The sequence below is a fragment of the Arachis hypogaea genome, chromosome 20 (assembly GCF_003086295.3).
Source record: "Arachis hypogaea cultivar Tifrunner chromosome 20, arahy.Tifrunner.gnm2.J5K5, whole genome shotgun sequence".
NCBI lineage: Eukaryota > Viridiplantae > Streptophyta > Magnoliopsida > Fabales > Fabaceae > Arachis > Arachis hypogaea.
Window position 1 is genome coordinate 133895568 of NC_092055.1, and position 17623 is coordinate 133913190.

General features: G+C 35.2%; 2 protein-coding genes across 2 annotated transcripts; one reads left to right on the forward strand and one right to left on the reverse strand.

The window, feature by feature from the left end:
• The first annotated feature begins 9192 nt into the window (after positions 1–9192).
• Positions 9193–13114, forward strand: LOC112782553 (diaminopimelate decarboxylase 1, chloroplastic). The gene is made up of 8 exons (XM_025824994.3): positions 9193–9768; positions 9865–10039; positions 10466–10615; positions 10789–10950; positions 11472–11657; positions 12056–12178; positions 12321–12410; positions 12760–13114. The coding sequence occupies exons 1-8, from the start codon at positions 9272–9274 to the stop codon at positions 12838–12840; spliced, it is 1464 nt and encodes a 487-aa protein (XP_025680779.1). The 5' UTR covers positions 9193–9271; the 3' UTR covers positions 12841–13114.
• Positions 13115–13830: 716 nt separating this feature from the next.
• Positions 13831–16570, reverse strand: LOC112782554 (expansin-A15). Its single transcript, XM_025824995.3, has 4 exons — positions 16356–16570; positions 16124–16261; positions 15284–15572; positions 13831–14611 (listed from the first exon to the last, which is right to left on the reverse strand). Exons 2-4 carry the CDS (start codon positions 16251–16253, stop codon positions 14305–14307), a joined length of 726 nt encoding a protein of 241 aa, XP_025680780.1. The 5' UTR covers positions 16254–16261; positions 16356–16570; the 3' UTR covers positions 13831–14304.
• Between the last annotated feature and the right edge of the window lie 1053 nt (positions 16571–17623).

The window sequence follows — 17623 nt, forward strand, 5'->3', positions numbered from 1 at the left end:
GATGGAATTGATGGTTACACACATTCTTGTGTCTTTTTTATTGGGGAAGGTGTATAAATATCAGGATCTTCTTTTTCTAAGAATGCTTGGACTGTACTTTGCACTATTTCTCTCCATTCACATTTTATTGCATTATCTAAAGCATAAAAATAGAACATATACACAAAAATTATATTAAAGTATGTACACAAAAATGAGATTCAAATTTGAGAGAAAGAAAAATCTAAATAATAGGAATGTGGGTGCAAACTATGCTAAGTCATGTATGCAGAATTTCATTAGAGTGGGTACAAATTGTTTGATACATGTGTGCAAAATATGCTGAGTGAGGTGTGCAAAATCCCATTAAAGTGGGTGCAAAATGTTTTGATTCATGTGTGCAAAATCCCATTAAATTGGGTGCAAACTACGCTAAATAAGATGTGCAAAATCTCATTAAAATAGTTGTAAAATCTCATATAATCACATAATTCATAGCCAAAACAGTGTGGAATACTCATAATAACTAGTATTACATAACAAAAATTACATTGAAAAATCAAAACAACAAACAACAAACACTAAGAACTATAATTTATACCTCTATTGCTAGGCGTCATTAATTTGTTTGGTTTAGCTTCTTCCACTAATTTCATTAACGATCTCGTGCTGTTTGCATCTTTTTCTTCTTCCCTATTAAATCAATATAAACAATAATTAGATTTACACAACAAAAAACAAAAAAAGAAATCATAACTATAAAGAAGCCTATATACTATTTTTACCTTGTTTTAAGATCCTTCTCCTCATCTTGTTTTGCATCACTATAAAAAAGCACACACTTTATATTTTACTTTACATTCTCTTTTATCAAGAATAAATCAAAACTAATTTTTACCTTCCTTTATCTTTTTTCTCATCTGACACATTGCCTTCTTTTGATATTTTGTTGTCATTATTTTTTCATCAAATCTATAAACAAAAAATCAAACCAGTCCATAAACTTAAAGGTGACCTTAGAACAAGAATTACTAAGCTTTGAAGCTAACATAAAGATAATAGCAAAACATTAGAAAAATCTAGTAGTACCAAAAGTTTAATTAGTGGTAAAAAGTATTTGTAAAACTCATAGGTTTCAGTCCTTTCATTTATAACACCTCAAAACTTTATTTGTTTACCTTTCTTTCTTCTCCTTCATTGTGTTATCATCTTTATTAAGCTCATTCGCCCCCTCCCCCTTTTCTTAGCCAAACTAGTTGATGCTCTTGTTATGTTCTTTGCAAATTTAGCATCAACAACACCTTGCTTAACTAAAAGGGTAACAATATCCTACAATAATAGTCACACAAATAAAGGTTTTGTAAAAAAAGAGAAGAACGTGACAAGATAAAATAGATAAAACAAACCATTGGCCTTTACTTTGATGACTCCTGTATCAACTTCTTGTCAAGTTTTTTTTTTATCCCAATAAACAACCCATGGTGGTGGAGGCCCTATATAATTTTCCTTATCTCCAAATGTGTCTTTGTGATAATAGATAATCTACTAGCAAAATAGTAAATATAATGATTATCATCAAAAGAGAAATCGAAAAATGAAAAAAGAGATAAGTACAATAGATTGATTACCATCAAAACATAAAGACAACTATCAATACTTAATGTATTTTTTTCCTTTAATTTTTCAACCCCTTTCATAAGCTCATCATGCACAAATCTTGTCCAATTATATCTTGTGATGTTCTCTACATCAACAATGGGGATTACTTCTTGGTGCCAAAGTAATCTTCTCCCGTTAGATGTTGAAACATTACATTCTCTTGAATGTAACACTTCTTGTAGCCATGGACTTCTCACAGACTTGAACGGGGCAACTGATCTTTCTTGCTCTGAAGTCCATTCTTCTTCTTCCGGAAAGCTTTTATCAATTGAAGGTAATCCTATAGCTGCCCCAATTTTGTCTGTTGTCACATCAATATCCCCCACCACTAATTCTAGTTTGCTTGTTGTTGTGTTATGTGCTTTAGCAAGTGCACGGAATAACTGCCTATCAACTTTCCAATCTTGAATAGTCTTCAAGGATGAGAATTCCATTTTATCAACTTCGAGTTTTTGCTCTTTTGTAAGTGAATTTATCGTTGGGAAAACCAAATTGGGAGAACAATGACATTCTTTCAATTCTTGCAAACATAAAATAAAAAATCTTCACCCAATTTAACCATGATTTGTTTGGAAAATAACAATAATAACAATAATAATAATTATAATAACAGTAATACTCGCATTCAGATACAGATAAATATGGGTACAAACCATGCTAAGTTATGTGTGTAAAATCTCATTAAACTAGGTGCAAACTGTTTGTAACATGTGTGCAAAATCTCATTAAAGTGAGTGCAAAATGTCTAATTTATATGTGCAAAATCTGATTAAAGTGGATGCAAACTATTTAATTCAAGAACAACATCTACATTATAAAGATGTTTCATACTTACAAGGCAACGTTGTGGCAAGATTCCAAAAGAGCGTAAATTGAAGGATCTTGGAAATCAAGACTCTTTGTCCTTGGGTATGTTATGGGGCAATCTTTTGAAAACATTCTCATCTACAATTCTGAAATGTTTTAAAAATTGGTGATTTATCATTCCACAACATTTATCTACATAATTTCCGTATTTGCTATACAACACGGGGATAGTAAACATCAAAAGGGTTCCTGTCACAATAAAAGAGGAAGAAATGTAAATATAGATACAAAGGGTGTTCATATTTAAATGGCAAAATGACTCTATACAGCACCAAACAAAAAGCATCAAGTCAAACAGGAACAATGACATGACATGCAACCTAGTTTGAAAATACATAAACGTGTGTGCATTAATGGAAACCATGAAAATGCAATGGAAGTTTGAGAATAATTAGGGTGCAAATGAATGGACACAAATCCACTTTGACCTCACACCAGAAACAAGACAATAAGAGAATGCAGTGAAAGGAATGGCAAAAGGAGTTCAAGTAAGGTTTTGAAAACGGAACCGGTCATCGAACCATTCTAGTTACTAGTTTATTGGTTCATAGGTTCAACCGGTTCGACCGTGGTTGAACCGAAAAAACCGTTTTATAATAAAACAATAAATAAAATATAAATACATTCCATGGAAAAATACCATCCAAGGTTCCTGTCATGCATCTGAAACGGACATCACCAAACAAAGCCATATAAATCAATGGCACCAGACATCCAAAGAAGTTGTCTCTTGCCAAAATTTCATTTCATATTACAACATATGCAGACAACAAATGCCGCAGGTGATATGGAAACTCTAATGGTTATTGAACATGCATGCTCTCATGAACACTAATCAACTAATCAATCCCATCAATGCCATCAATGCCGCAGGTGCAAGTCCACACTGCACCATGGCTCCGATCTAGCAACTTGCACTCAAAGTTCTCAGTCTGCATAATAGTTATATGTATGATCAATAATACTAGCTGCTACCTGCTAGTACCATCCACAATGAAAAAAGTTTAGGAATCAACAATTTTAATTTATATTAGCTAACACTTTTAGTCAACAGTTTAGCGCCTTTAGTTTAACAGTCTAATGCTATATTTTTAACCAACACTTTTAAATATTACTGACTAATTGTTCAATAATGTTTTATACATATTAGTTATATACTAGGAACTTAATTCTTACATACATATATATAACATAATAAAGAGTTTCCAGTAATGGTTTTTGTGAGGGTGTCTATTTAGTGATTCCAATGCAATATATATGATGAAAAATAATTTTTTTAGTTACGACAATAACCACTATTTCATTACATAGATAGTAGCATTAGTGTAAGATGTTGAAGACTCAAATTTCAACTACTCTTGACGTTAATTACTTGATTCAGCAGAATAATTTGGAAGTAGGAGAATGTGTATATATATAGTATACCTCACAAAGCAGGACAGCAGTTATGTCTCTAATTCCCTGTTGATACCAAATCACAAATGCCAAGTAATTAGGGTTGCTGCTACTCTCATCTATCTTGAATGTTATGTTCTCGTGTGGATAATTGCATGCAACCCTGCACACACAATACAGAAAACTATAAATACTTCAATCTTAGCTTGCGTGTGTGCATATATAAGGATCTAATTAAGCAAAAATGTTAATTATTAAGGTTTAGCACCCAACAACTAATCAATTATCAATGCTTCAACAATTAATCATGCTTCAAGCAATTAACAGCAAGGTTTAGACTTTAGAACCAACAATTAATCAATGTTTCAACAATTAATCATGCTTCAAGCAATCAGCTTCAACAATTAATCACGCTTCAAGCAATCAACAGCTAGTTTTAGACTTTAGAACCAACAATTAATCAATGCTTCAACAATTAATCATGCTTCAAGCAATCAACAGCAAGGTTTAGAACCAACAATAAATTAATGCTTCAACAATTATTATTACAAAAAACAAAATTTATACCTAAGGTTAGTGGAAGACAGGAAAGAATGCAGAGCTGGCGGTGACCGGGACAGTGGCTGGGGTGGAAGGGTCGAACAGAGCTGGCGCCGGCGGGAAGACTACGCGACGGCAACTGGCGCTGGCTGCGATTTCGACGACTGAAAGGAAAGCTGGCTGAAAGGAACCTGCGACGGTGAGTGACTTCCACGGACCTTGGGACGGCGGCGGTGGCTGGACGGAGGTTGCGCCGGAAGCTCACGGTGGAGACTGGACGTGTTGAGAGCGAGAGGTGAGAGTGGAGGGCTGGAGGAGAGGCTCGAGAGTGGGTCTGTGCAGTGTGGGTGTCTGGGTGAAAGAGTCCTAGGGTTCCCTTTTTGGGGGCCAAGTCAAAACGCCTGCGTTTTTTGGCAAAATTCAAAAACCGGCCGGGTCACAGTTCGGTTCGACCGAGCAGTTCCCGGCCGGTTCGGCGGTCCACCTCCGGTTTGTGGATTTGACGGTTTTGCCTTCTGCCGTAACTGTGTTTGCTAATGGTTCCTGGTTCGATCGGCCGGTTCGAACCGGTTTTCAAAACATTGAGCAAGTTTCTGAGAAACGGACCGATCATCAAACCGCTCTAGTCATTGGTTCACTGGTTTACTGGTCCAACCGGTCAAACCGTAGTTTAACTGAAAAAACTGTTTTAGAATAAAATAATAAATAAATTATAACTATCTGAGCATAATTAAGTCATAAAATTGCATAACACAACAACAGCATATTAATATTACCCTCCCAGCAGCTAAAAGCCTAAAACACAAAACACAAACCACAAAACAGGTAACACAAGTGCTAACTATATTTTTTGACTTGTTTCCTTTGCTATATATGTGAAGCTTCTCTTGGGAACCATGTTCTGCACTTGCTTTTGAGTCAGACACAATGCTCCCCACAACAAATATACTGATACACACGCTTGCAAGCATAGAAGACAATCCACACACCAATACCAAGAGACAGAAGAAGCACCTTCTCTTTCCCATCCCTATAAAGAAGAGTTGTTGTCCATCCAATTCCTAGGACCATTTCTTCATGCCAGCCCTCCACACACTTGAAGCAGACAAAAAAGAGTAAAATTCTTTTCAAAATTGAATTAAAGGATCTTTATGCCTCATTAGCCCTATGCCCCCACCCTTCAATTTATTTTTCTTACCTTAAAAATGAGTTCATTACACAATTTACTAAGTAAATTGATAGTATGAATTATTTTTTACAGAAACAATTAACGAGTGGAATACTAGAATGTAGAATCCATCCTAATTTTCACTATAATACAAAATTGGAAAAGAAATTTTAAAAAGGAAATACAGCTACAAAGCACTTAATTAATATTAAAGTCAGGCTAATTGACAAAACACACAACCCTGAGCTAAATAATCAAATAATCATCTACAAATTTAACTAAAAAAACAAAGCAGCAGCAGCACAGTAGAGCCAGAACCCAGAAATGAAATAATCATTGAATGATTTCAACAAAAACACAAAGCAACAGCAGCGCAGCTGAGCCACAAAACACACAACAGAACACCAGAATCCACAGCAGCACACCAAAGCCAGAGCAAATCAATGATTTGAACAAAACCTCAAATCCCTATAATCATTCAATGATTTGTTGATTTCAGAACAGAGAGTCAGAATAAATCGAAAAACGAAGAACAAATGCACACCAAAATCACTGACCATCGAGAGGGAGACGAGCAGGACGAATCCGATGGAGGATGGGGAGAACTTACTTTCCCATCAGGCAGTGAAACAACAGACTCAGTTCCAGAATAAATAATCACCCTGACCCTGAAATCAATAACTATTTCAACAAAAATTCAGAAACATCATACTCAAAAATTAAAAAACGGCAGCAGCATAACAAATCCATCTCAACAACATAATTTTAACAACACAAAATCAATGATTTACTTAATTTCAGATTCAGAAATCACTAACTATCAGACATTCAAGTTTCAACAGACTCAACAGAGCATAAAAGGAAATCACTAAACAGTGCCACTAACCTTCGACTGAGAGCAAGACGACGACAAAGACACGACGGCGAGCAGCTCAAACTTGAAGTCTCGAACACCGAAGCTAGAAGACAACGCGACGACGACGTGCCAAGCTTGGGGTTTGGGTTTGGGACAGGGGGAAGGAGGAGGCCGCGGAGGCGCCTACAACGACGGACGGCGGCAGCGGATCTGTTGAAGAGGCTAGGTTTTTGGTTTGGGTTTTGAATTGTTGAAGAAGCTAGGGATGGCGAGTGGTGTGACTGATTGGTTTTCTTTTTTTCAAAATAATCAAAACGACGTCATTTATTAAGAACCGACAAGTTTCTGGTCCAACTGGCCGGTTCGACCGGTTTTTAGCGATTTTGAAATTGGCGGTTTTAGGGGGAGGATCGGACCGTTTTTCTCGTCAGTTTTCGGTTGAACTAGTTCAACTGGCCGGTCTGGTCCGGTTTTCAGAACGCTGGTTAAAAGCTCTTCCCCATTCTTCCATGAAAACCCTAACCTCCATTGCGCCGCCGTTGGTCTTACCGTCGCCGCTTGGTTCGTTGTGGTCGTTCGCCAATCCTCCTGGTTTGTCGTGCTCGAAGGCCCTCCCGTTCGCCCAATGCCAGCGTCTCCAGGTTCTGCTTCATCGTTGTCCGTCCGTCGTGTTCATCGTCAGCTCGCTAGCATTCATCGCCAGCTCCTCGTCATCCGTCGCCAACTCGCCAGTGTTCGTCGCCAGCTTCCCGTCGCCCATCGCTCTCAAATTTCTGGCCACTACCCTCGCCTAAGGTAATGCTCAGTCAGTGCTCAGTGCTTTTTCTTGGTTGATTGGCTTTGCTCATTGCTTGATGATAAATTTTAGAGAAAAGGACAAATAGGTCCTTGACCTTTTGTCCTGTAGACATTTTTGTCCTTGACTATTGAAAAATACTTTTAAGTCCCTGACCTTCACAAAACTTGGACAGATCAGTCCCTCCGTCCAAATGCCTCCGTCAGGGACTAATCCGTCCAAATGCCTCCGTCAGGGACTGATCCGTCCAAGTTTTATGAAGGTCAGGGACTTAAAAGTATTTTCCAATGGTCAGGGACGAAAATGTCCGCAGAGCAAAAGGTCATGGACCTATTTGTCCTTTTCTCTAAATTTTAACTCTGTTATTGACTTATTAGCTTTGTTCTTGCTTGTTCTGGGTTGATTAACTCTGTTACCGGCTTAGTGATTGATGATAAATTGATACTGATAAATTGTTACTGGCTTGTTCTTACTCTTTTTTTTTTCTATTGTTAAATTTTGTTAAAGTTTTTTTTATGATAAATTTTGTGCTCATTGCCTCATTCAATGCTTTTTTCCTTCTGTTGTTAATCCTTGTGCCGAGCTTGTTATTGGGTTGAAAATTTTGTTAATCCTTGTTAAAGCATGTTAATTTTTGTGTTAAAAATTAGAAATCATGGATAACAACATTATAGTAAAACAAAATATTTTGTGTATTGAAATGAATTCGCAGGTTATGGCATGTTCTTGTTATGTGTTGATGTTTTCGTTATTACAAGCAATGTGTAACAGATTGTTCCTGCTTTGGCAGGTTGAGTTTCTGTGAATTACTTATAAACCAAAAAATAAAACAAATGCCTCCTAAAGGAATACATATAATTTAATTATTTAATCACAAAATGTGACAAATTGTGTATTGAAATGAATTCATAATATCGTCTTATTGGCATTTTAGTAATTATGTTTTACTGTTTTAGCTCTTAAAAACCAAGAAACTAAGTATCATTATTTCCGTCTGTGTTAATACCATTGAATACAGGGAAACACTGAAATGATATGTGATTAATTACTATTATGTCAACTTGAAAGTAATTATATGCAAAATTTAAATGTTATTAATTTAACTATTTGACATTATGCAATTTGATTTATTGGTTAATAAATCACCTAGAAGAACCTTTAGGATTTCATACTTTAAAACTGGACTTGATTAGCCAAATAAAGTGGCAACAAACATGCAAAACATGAGTATAAGTATTCTTGATAGTACATTTTGTCATAAGTTGGTGCTTCTTACTCTTATTGTATCACAAAACTCTTAAATATATAATTGGAGAAGTTAACACTTTATTTTTTGTCCGATCCAGAGTGCTCTTAGTTAAAGTAATAACAAGCCTTATTTTAAACTTATAACTGGAGAAGTTAAGCCTTTAGTGATATTTTATGTAGTGTTTTAAATTTGAATAACATTTTAATATTTATATTAGACTATAATTATATTTTAGTATATTTATTTATATTTTATTTATTATTTTATTATAAAACAGTTATTTAATTAAACTGGTTAGACTAATAAACCAATAAATCAGTAATTTGAGTGGTTTAATAATCGGTCCGATTTTCATAACCTTGCTTGTATGTAATATCTAATTATCTATAACACTGATTATAACACTGATACCACAATCAGACAATTGTATAAAACCCTAAAAAAAAAACCGATCAAACTCCTCGCACGCTCTTTCTCACTATGGTTTTCTTTTCAAGAAAAGTTCAGAATTCAAGAAACCAGGGTCAGGCTCTATCTAGAAATAAGGCTGCTAGTTAGGACTTAGGACAATATGGGCCTGTGAAGCCCAAACAAGGTAGGTGGAAATCTAAACACAAAAACAAAATGGGCCTATGAAGCCCAAACAACATAGGAAAATTGCAAGGGTCTTGACTTTTGACTTTATAACATGCAGTATCTCACAGCTTCGTTCCAGGCCTTGTCGGCAAATAGAGCAAAGAAGGAAGAACACAGTTACTTGCCATGGCAAGCACACACCTCATTTCTCAATCTCCTTCCATTCCAAAAACCTTGAATTTCAACAACCCCTTCTTTTCCAAATCCCCATTTCCCCAAAACCTAGTTCTTCCCCTCAAAGGTTCCCTTAAACCCCGCGTTCTCAGAGCCGTTAACGCTGCCAAGACTCCCCTGGTGGATCCTGCAGAGAAGAAGACCCATTTTAAGCACTGTTTCACGAAATCCGATGACGGTTACCTTTACTGCGAGACCGTTAAGGTCCAAGAGATCATGGAATCCGTGGATAGAAGACCCTTCTACTTGTACAGTAAGCCCCAGATTACAAGAAACGTTGAGGCTTATAAGGATGCGTTGCAAGGTTTGAACTCTGTTATTGGTTATGCCATTAAGGCAAACAATAACTTGAAGATTCTCGAGCATTTGAGGCACTTGGGTTGTGGTGCTGTGCTTGTTAGTGGTAACGAGCTTAGGCTTGCTCTTCGTGCTGGATTTGACCCCACAAGGTTTGGATTGGATTCGAACTTGTTGCATTGGTTTCTCTGTGGTTTGAGCTTTTTTTTGTTAAATGTGATTGTTTTTTGTATTTGTTGATAACTTAGGTGTATCTTTAATGGGAATGGGAAGATTTTGGAGGATTTGACATTGGCTGCACTGGAAGGTGTGTTTATCAACATTGACAGCGAATTTGACTTGGAAAACATCGTTGCCGCTGCAAGAATTGCTGGAAAGAGGGTCAATGTTTTACTTAGGATCAACCCTGATGTGGATCCACAGGTATGGAATGTATATAGATTTTTAAGGCTTTATGGATAAGATGTTAGAGTTGATTTTCAAGCATGACTAGTGGATTATAGGTAGGAGTAAGGTATTCATACAATTCATGTTTGATTTTTTACTAAAATCGTAAGTTAACTAATAGGGTTGACAAAGGGCAAAGGACAGCCCGGTGCACAAGCATCCCGAATTAACAATGTGTCAATATGCAACATTCATAAGTAATGACACTGTTTTATTCCAATGAAATGGTAAAACCCTCCATTTCAATTGTTATTGTGGTTTCTCACCCTCTTGCTGCTATTTTTGTGATTAACTGCTATGTCCAACTTGACACCTCTAAATTTGTAGTGTACTCATTTGTATGTTTGATGTCCTGTTTATTATTCTGAAAATATCTTAAGAGACTTTTGTTTTTCTGCTTAGGTCCATCCTTATGTTGCCACTGGAAATAAGAACTCTAAATTTGGCATTAGAAATGAGAAGCTGCAGTGGTTTTTAGATGCTATAAAGGAGCATCCTAATGAGGTTAAGCTTGTAGGTGCCCACTGCCATCTTGGGTCAACAATTACCAAGGTACATCCTGAAACCTTGTTCCTTCCTCTTCTTCTGCTTTGTGACTTTTGGGTGTATTTTTCTCCTACCCAGTTTTTTTCTCCTACACTTCTACACTTGCATGTGTGGTTCTTAATCTCTGCTTAGATATAATTGTTGAAAACATTGTTGCATATTTTATTTTATTTTTATAGGTAGACATCTTTAGGGATGCTGCTGTTATTATGATCAACTACATTGACCAAATCCGAGATCAAGGTTTTGAAGTTAACTACTTAAATATTGGTGGTGGACTTGGGATAGACTATTATCATTCTGATGCTGTCCTTCCGACCCCAAGGGATCTCATTGATACTGTAAGTACCGCACCCATATCTCATGCATTATTTATCACATTATTTTTGCGATAAATTGGCATTGCCAATATAATATGATAAAAAATGAAGCATTATGTACCATGCATGGACATGTGGAAAATCAGCCCTTGGAGAGCTATTACATTAGTATAAGTTTAATAATTATATGCAATAACAGTATGAGGGAATAGAGAAATTTGTTCCCTTATTCGAAAATAAGTCGATGAAAGGCACACTAGTGCTAGTTGCTAAGGACTCAATGTATCATATCATATTTTTCATGATTAGATGTCTTCTCTCAGTTGTCTTGTGCATTTACCTTGGTATACATGTGGTAAATGTTGCTACAAAAGGTGCTTTGCATATTCATGATTGTGTATGTTAAAAATCGTTGGTCAGCAACTTTGTTCTTAATAATGCCAATTAATTTGACATTCCTTATCATAGAATAAGTAGTATTATATTATTTACTTGCACACCTCAAGTAGCCCTGCTAATTCCCATTTTCACGATTCGCATAGGTACGGGAGCTTGTTCTTTCCCGTGGTCTCAATCTCATCATTGAACCAGGGAGATCACTTGTTGCAAACACCTGCTGTTTAGTTAACCGGGTGACAGGTGTCAAAACTAATGGGTCCAAAAACTTTGTTGTGATTGACGGAAGCATGGCTGAACTTATTCGTCCTAGTTTGTATGATGCTTACCAGGTAATTTTGTTCAAGCAAGCTACTCTTGTATTATCAAATGTATGTAACATTGTTTTATTCATAAAATTTTCTTTCTGATGGCTTGCTCCTTTGTCCTATGGATAATTTGGAGACCAATAAAAAGTCCTAGATCATAGTACATATGCTTTTAAATAACATGATGTGCTACGCCTATGAGAAATTCACATATTAATATATTATTGTTTGTTGTGGATGTCAATATCTGCATTCCTTTTAAAGCTTACAAACAATCTTGTAACTTTGAGGGTTGGATCTCTCCGGCCAAAGGGCACTCATATTGTTCAGTTTCTTCAACTTGGTAGTTTATAATACTTAATATCAACACGTTCAATTTCTTTTCCATAAATGTTCATTGACATCTCATTTTTCGATTGCAGCATATAGAGCTGGTTTCCCCTGCCACAGCAGATGCCGAGATATTGACCTTTGATGTCGTTGGGCCTGTCTGTGAGTCTGCAGATTTCTTAGGGAAAGGAAGAGAACTCCCAACTCCAGCCAAGGTGATACAACGCATAAGTCCTATATTCAATATTTGCACCATAAATAATATACTATTATACTAACATAACTAGTGACTGATGATTATGACAAAAATGACAACTTGTTGATAGTGTACCATCTAAAACCGAGTTTCACCTGCAGGGTGCTGGTCTGGTTGTTCATGATGCTGGTGCTTACTGCATGAGCATGGCATCAACATACAATCTAAAGATGAGGCCTCCTGAATATTGGGTATGGAAATGCTTTTTCTTATTTTTATTTGCTTGTTTTAAGTTTGTGTTTTATGGGGCGCAAAGTACGGTATTTTGGGTTGATAATGCACGTTGATATTCGTAATGAAAATACAATGCATTTTATTATTAAATCACTGTCAAATAAGATCCTTCTTAATGCTCTCTAAATTTTTTCCAAGGCCTTGAGTAAAATAATTTGAACGCTGTACATCAAGGAAATAAATTAGGGAAAGTAATACAATTTTTTGTGAAAGCTCATGTCATGTTGGTATGAGGTTTACATTAAGTTATGCTTTGATTTTTTTAAAAATATTATGAATAAAAATGTTTTCTTCTGTATATTTTAGGTTGAGGATGATGGATCTGTGAGCAAAATAAGACATGGAGAGACTTTTGAAGATCACATTAGGTTCTTTGAGGGACTTTGAGCCGAGAACAAAGTTAATTTTGGTTGTATTTTGGTTTTTGGTCTTTTGGATATTGTCATGCCAAAGAACACCAACAGTTTTTGTTCTGTTTCTTCGATTCTGGCCAAACTTTGATCCCTTGGCCCCTTGTAGGAACATGAATTAAAACATTGAATCCAGTAAGAGTTATAAGAGCATTCAATCTCCTTGTGGTTTCAATTTAGTAAAATGCAAGTGTGGTTGTAAATTGAAAAGTGGAACTTGTGTATAAAGATATGAAATATGTTCTACATAATCTTAATAATGCATATGCATACTAGGTAGTGTTTAGTGTTTAATAATGAATACTATATTCTACAGTGTAGCTGTGGCTTACTAAGAAATTAAACGAGGCTGTGTTCCAAATTGCGGTGAACAGAAAGAGCATACTAACAATAATTTAGTATTTATATACTTGATATTTCCCAATATACTATATAATTGTAGATTTGTAGGAATCCAATTTGCAAAAGGATCTTCAATTGACATCCTCACATTGCAAAACTTCACAGCTAGCTAAATAACCTATTCTCAAATAGAAAACTTTTATTTCTCTTTTATTTTGCCTCTAGATTTTGTATACTTTTGGTAGATTTCATCTGCTAATTAGCATAAGTAACATCTGCAAAATTAAAATAAAAAACTTGGAAATACAAATAAAATATACTAAGAAGGGTACTTAATAATTAACCTTCTTCACTTTGGCCAAATTAATAAATATTGACCCATCTATGTGTTTGTTTTTGAGATTAAAAATAACGGTAAAATTTTGAGATACAAAATAATTACTAAAACTCAATTTATTTATTCATCCTTATCTTCCTTATAATAGGTATTAGATTACTATTCTTATTATTTTCTTTCTTTTTTTTTAATTCTAATTTTCAAACTATATGTAACAATGAAAATATATACTTACATTTTGCATTAAATAAATAAATAATAAAATCTAATCAAAGTACAAAAAGAACATACTAACAATAATAATATTCATATCCTTGATATTTCCCAATAATAATTGTAGGAATCCAATTTGCAAAAGGATCTTCATCAATTGGCATCTTCACATTGCAATATGGCATATAAAACCTCACACCTAGCTAATAACCTAGTTTCAAATATAAAACTCTTTTTTTTTTCTCTTTTATTTTGCCTATTTAGATTTTATCTACTTCTTTTGATAGATTTCTGCTGCTAATTACCATAAGTTCCATCTACAAAATTATAAAACCTTGAAAATACAAACAAAATATACTAAGAAGAAGGGTACTTAATTATTAACCTTCTTCACTTTGGCCCAATTAATAAATGTTGACCGATCTAAGACTATTCTATTTCAACTATAGCTTAGTACTTTATAGATGATATATCAATCTCATCATATATTGCTACTAAAACTTTTATGAAGGAGGATGGTCCAATAACCAAAAGGTTAGGTTAGTAAATTTAAGGGAATTGTCTTCCAGTGTAGGTCTGTCCAAAGGACCAACTTGGAGGGGCAACATTGTAAGATACCACACTGTGGCCATTACTTGTGGTAACTAAAAATGAAAGGCTTTGTCCATTCAAGTAAGAGTTGCTTTGCCAATTTTGCCCCCAGTTTCTTGACATTGCTTGCCATCTAGTTCTTGAACCTTTGATGGCCACACCATGCACATCACCAGCACCTCCAACATTTGTTACTAGGACTAAATTGAAGTATGAGTGGCCATTTATGGTGAACCTTATTCCCCCTCTTCTCTTGCACCTCACCCTACAAACAAAATCCATCAAAAAGGAAGAAAAACATTTTGTTGGGTCTATAAAATTAATATTTCAGAAGACTAAAAATTAATATTGAGTACGGATGACATTTTGCACATCATATGACCAAAAATTTATAATCATTTAAAGGAAAAACTCAAAATATTTCAGAAGTCATAAAAAAATTATCTACAACCATATTTAATAGGGTAAAGTTCTAAAGTATGTTTTTTTCTTAATATATGCAATTTTTTTTCAAAAATATCCCATAATGTTTAATATCATTTAATTTTATTCTTATTATTTTTAATTTATTCAATTTTATCTTTAATATTTTTAGATGGAATTAATATCCAGTGATAATTTTGATATAAATAAAAAATATTAAAAAAATTAAATAAAATTAAACAACAGAGATATCTAAAAAAAAAAAATACCAAATGCTAGAAATAAAAAACATACTTTACCCTATGTAATATTATATTTACAAGAGTATTTGGTGTGCATTATATATATATTATCATCATATTTCATAAAAGTTTAAATGTATGAAGAGTAATTATAATACACCTATAGTGGACTTGAATCATAACACATAATTCACATACTCAAATCTAAATTCATAATTAGTTAACATCATAATCCCATAAAGCAAGTTAATTAAAGTGAATATTAGAATAACCTTCTGTAAATGACAGGAACAATGCCAGCTTTATACTGAGCAATTTGCTGAAAAACAGGCTGAGAGAGATCAAAATGGTGATTTGGAGGGTCACACCAACCACCAGGGGGGCAGAAGTTAGTGGCGGTTACTACAATTGAGGCAGGGGAACACCAGTGTGGGTCATTTGCACACCTTATTTCATAACATGCTCCACAGCTTAATCCATTGTTGAACAATGCTGTGCTTAGTGCTGCTGTGTTTGTCCCATACCCTTGGCTGTACAGGTTTCCATATCCACAAGCTCCACCTTCATTTTCACATCATATCATACAAATTAGAGCATCTTAATTGGTATTCTGTATTCTTTTGGTTACGGGCTAATTTTAGTGTACACGCATTATGATTGTTTCTTTTAGAGTATTTGAATATATTTGACATCTAATTACGACATTAGTAAAAAAACCACCTTTCACATTAATAGCGTAAATGATCATCCAAAAGAGCGGATGTGATTGTACGACTGTATAAAACGCTTTACACTGTTTGTGCATTAAAATTAAACTCATGTTTAAAGTATTTTAAGTTTGTAACCTTGAATCTTATTAATAAATACTTAGTGCATTGGTTGCTTAATTAAGTTTACTATAATTAATATAAAAGGAGTATAAGTGAAAAAATTTTAAATTAAACTAATCAAATAATTTATGTTAACAAAATTAATTTTGGATTAAAAAAAGTGACCAATGTTATTTAACAGAGAGATTATGTATGTAGCATAAATATGAATATGAGATAAAAAGAAATAGAAGGAATATTATGCAACTAATTGCAGAAACTGAAACACAAAGCTATGCATACCCATTGTTCCAGAAGCATCACTACCACCATAGAATGTGGCATGTGCATTGATCCAACCACCATATCCATAGGCACTAACATATGAGAGCATGGAGATAAACACCAGAAGAAGGAACCCAAGAAGAGCCATGAATTTCCCTGCACAAATTAAATGAGATGATAGAAAAAAAATTAGAATATTCACAAATTCAGCAATTAAAAGAAAGAATAATAAGGGAAGGTAGTTAATTACTTAAGAAGCAGGGAGTTAAGTTAGATTGTTGAAAGAAGAAGTTGGGTTTGAGGAAATTGAGGGGCGAGTTGTAGAGTGAATAAATAGAGAGAGGTCAGTCAACATCAAGACCTGACACATTTTGGGACCATGCATGCAAATTGCAACATCTTCAAAATTACTATGTGAGAAACTCAGAAGGATTACTATAGTGTTCTTGGGACTCAAATTTTACTAGAATCTCTGCTTTATTTTATCTTATGTAAACACAGTAGCGGATCTATAAAATTTTGATTGTGGGAGCAAAATATATATATAACATAATAATAATTTAGGTTTAGCTAACATGTATCCTAAGAGCACATAACAAGCTTATTATTAGTGAAAGATTTTAAATTTTTTCATTTAATAAATACATTAAAAATTTAAACTTTTTGAATTTTCAATAAAAATATTCTCAATTTGTAATCTTAATATGTGTTTTTAAGACACAAGATAGATAAATTCTAATAATTTTTATAATAAAAATATTATATGTACATAAAAATTAGGGTTAAGTACCGAAATCGTCCTTAAGGTAAAGGGCGAAAATCAAATTCGTCCCCGACCTTTTTTTGTTATTAAAATCATCCTCAACGTTATAAAACGTTATAAAATCGTCCTTTTTACCAATTTTATTTTTTTTATTACCAAATTACCCTTTATTCAAAAATTATAAAATAAAATAAAAAAAAAAAGAAAAAAAAGGCTGAGGGAGAAAGAGAATCGGGAGAAGGGGGAAAGGGGGGGGGGGGGTGGGGAAAAAGGAAGAGAGGAAGGGGAAGGGGGGAGGGGGGACGGCGCCGGCGAAGGGGGGAAGGGGGAAAGGACACGGGGTGGGGGTGGGGGGAAGGGGAAAGGACGCGGGGTGGGGTGGGGGAAGGGGTGTGGGGGAGGAGGAGTGGGAAGGGGAAAGGGGGAGGGGATCGCCGCCATCGCGCCAGTCGTCGCCATCGCGTCAGTCACCGCCGCGCCTTCGTTGCCGCCATCGCGCCAGTCACCGCCGCGCCTTCGTCGCCGTTCCTCGCCGCCTCGCCGCCTCCGCCTCCGCCATCTTCTCTCCTCGCCGCCGCCACCGGTCTTCACGTACGCCACCGATCTTCGCTGCCGCCGCCACTGCTGCACCGCCGCCACTGCTGCACCGCCTGCCCTGCACTGCTACACCGCCGCCACTTCTTCTTCTTCTTCTGTAAATTGGATTTTTGTTGTAGAATTTCTGAATTTTTTGTGAATTATTGCTGAGGGGTGAT

Bases quoted from the DNA above. Each gene is read 5' to 3' on its own strand.
- LOC112782553 (XM_025824994.3), top strand. From the start codon at position 9,272: ATGGCAAGCACACACCTCATTTCTCAATCTCCTTCCATTCCAAAAACC. The intron at 10,040-10,465 runs GTATGGAATGTA...TTTTCTGCTTAG, and splicing joins ACCCTGATGTGGATCCACAG to GTCCATCCTTATGTTGCCAC. The intron at 10,951-11,471 runs GTAAGTACCGCA...CGATTCGCATAG, and splicing joins CAAGGGATCTCATTGATACT to GTACGGGAGCTTGTTCTTTC.
- LOC112782554 (XM_025824995.3), bottom strand. From the start codon at position 16,253: ATGGCTCTTCTTGGGTTCCTTCTTCTGGTGTTTATCTCCATGCTCTCA. The intron at 15,573-16,123 runs GTATGCATAGCT...GTGAAAATGAAG, and splicing joins TGATGCTTCTGGAACAATGG to GTGGAGCTTGTGGATATGGA. The intron at 14,612-15,283 runs GTTATTCTAATA...TTTTGTTTGTAG, and splicing joins GTTCCTGTCATTTACAGAAG to GGTGAGGTGCAAGAGAAGAG.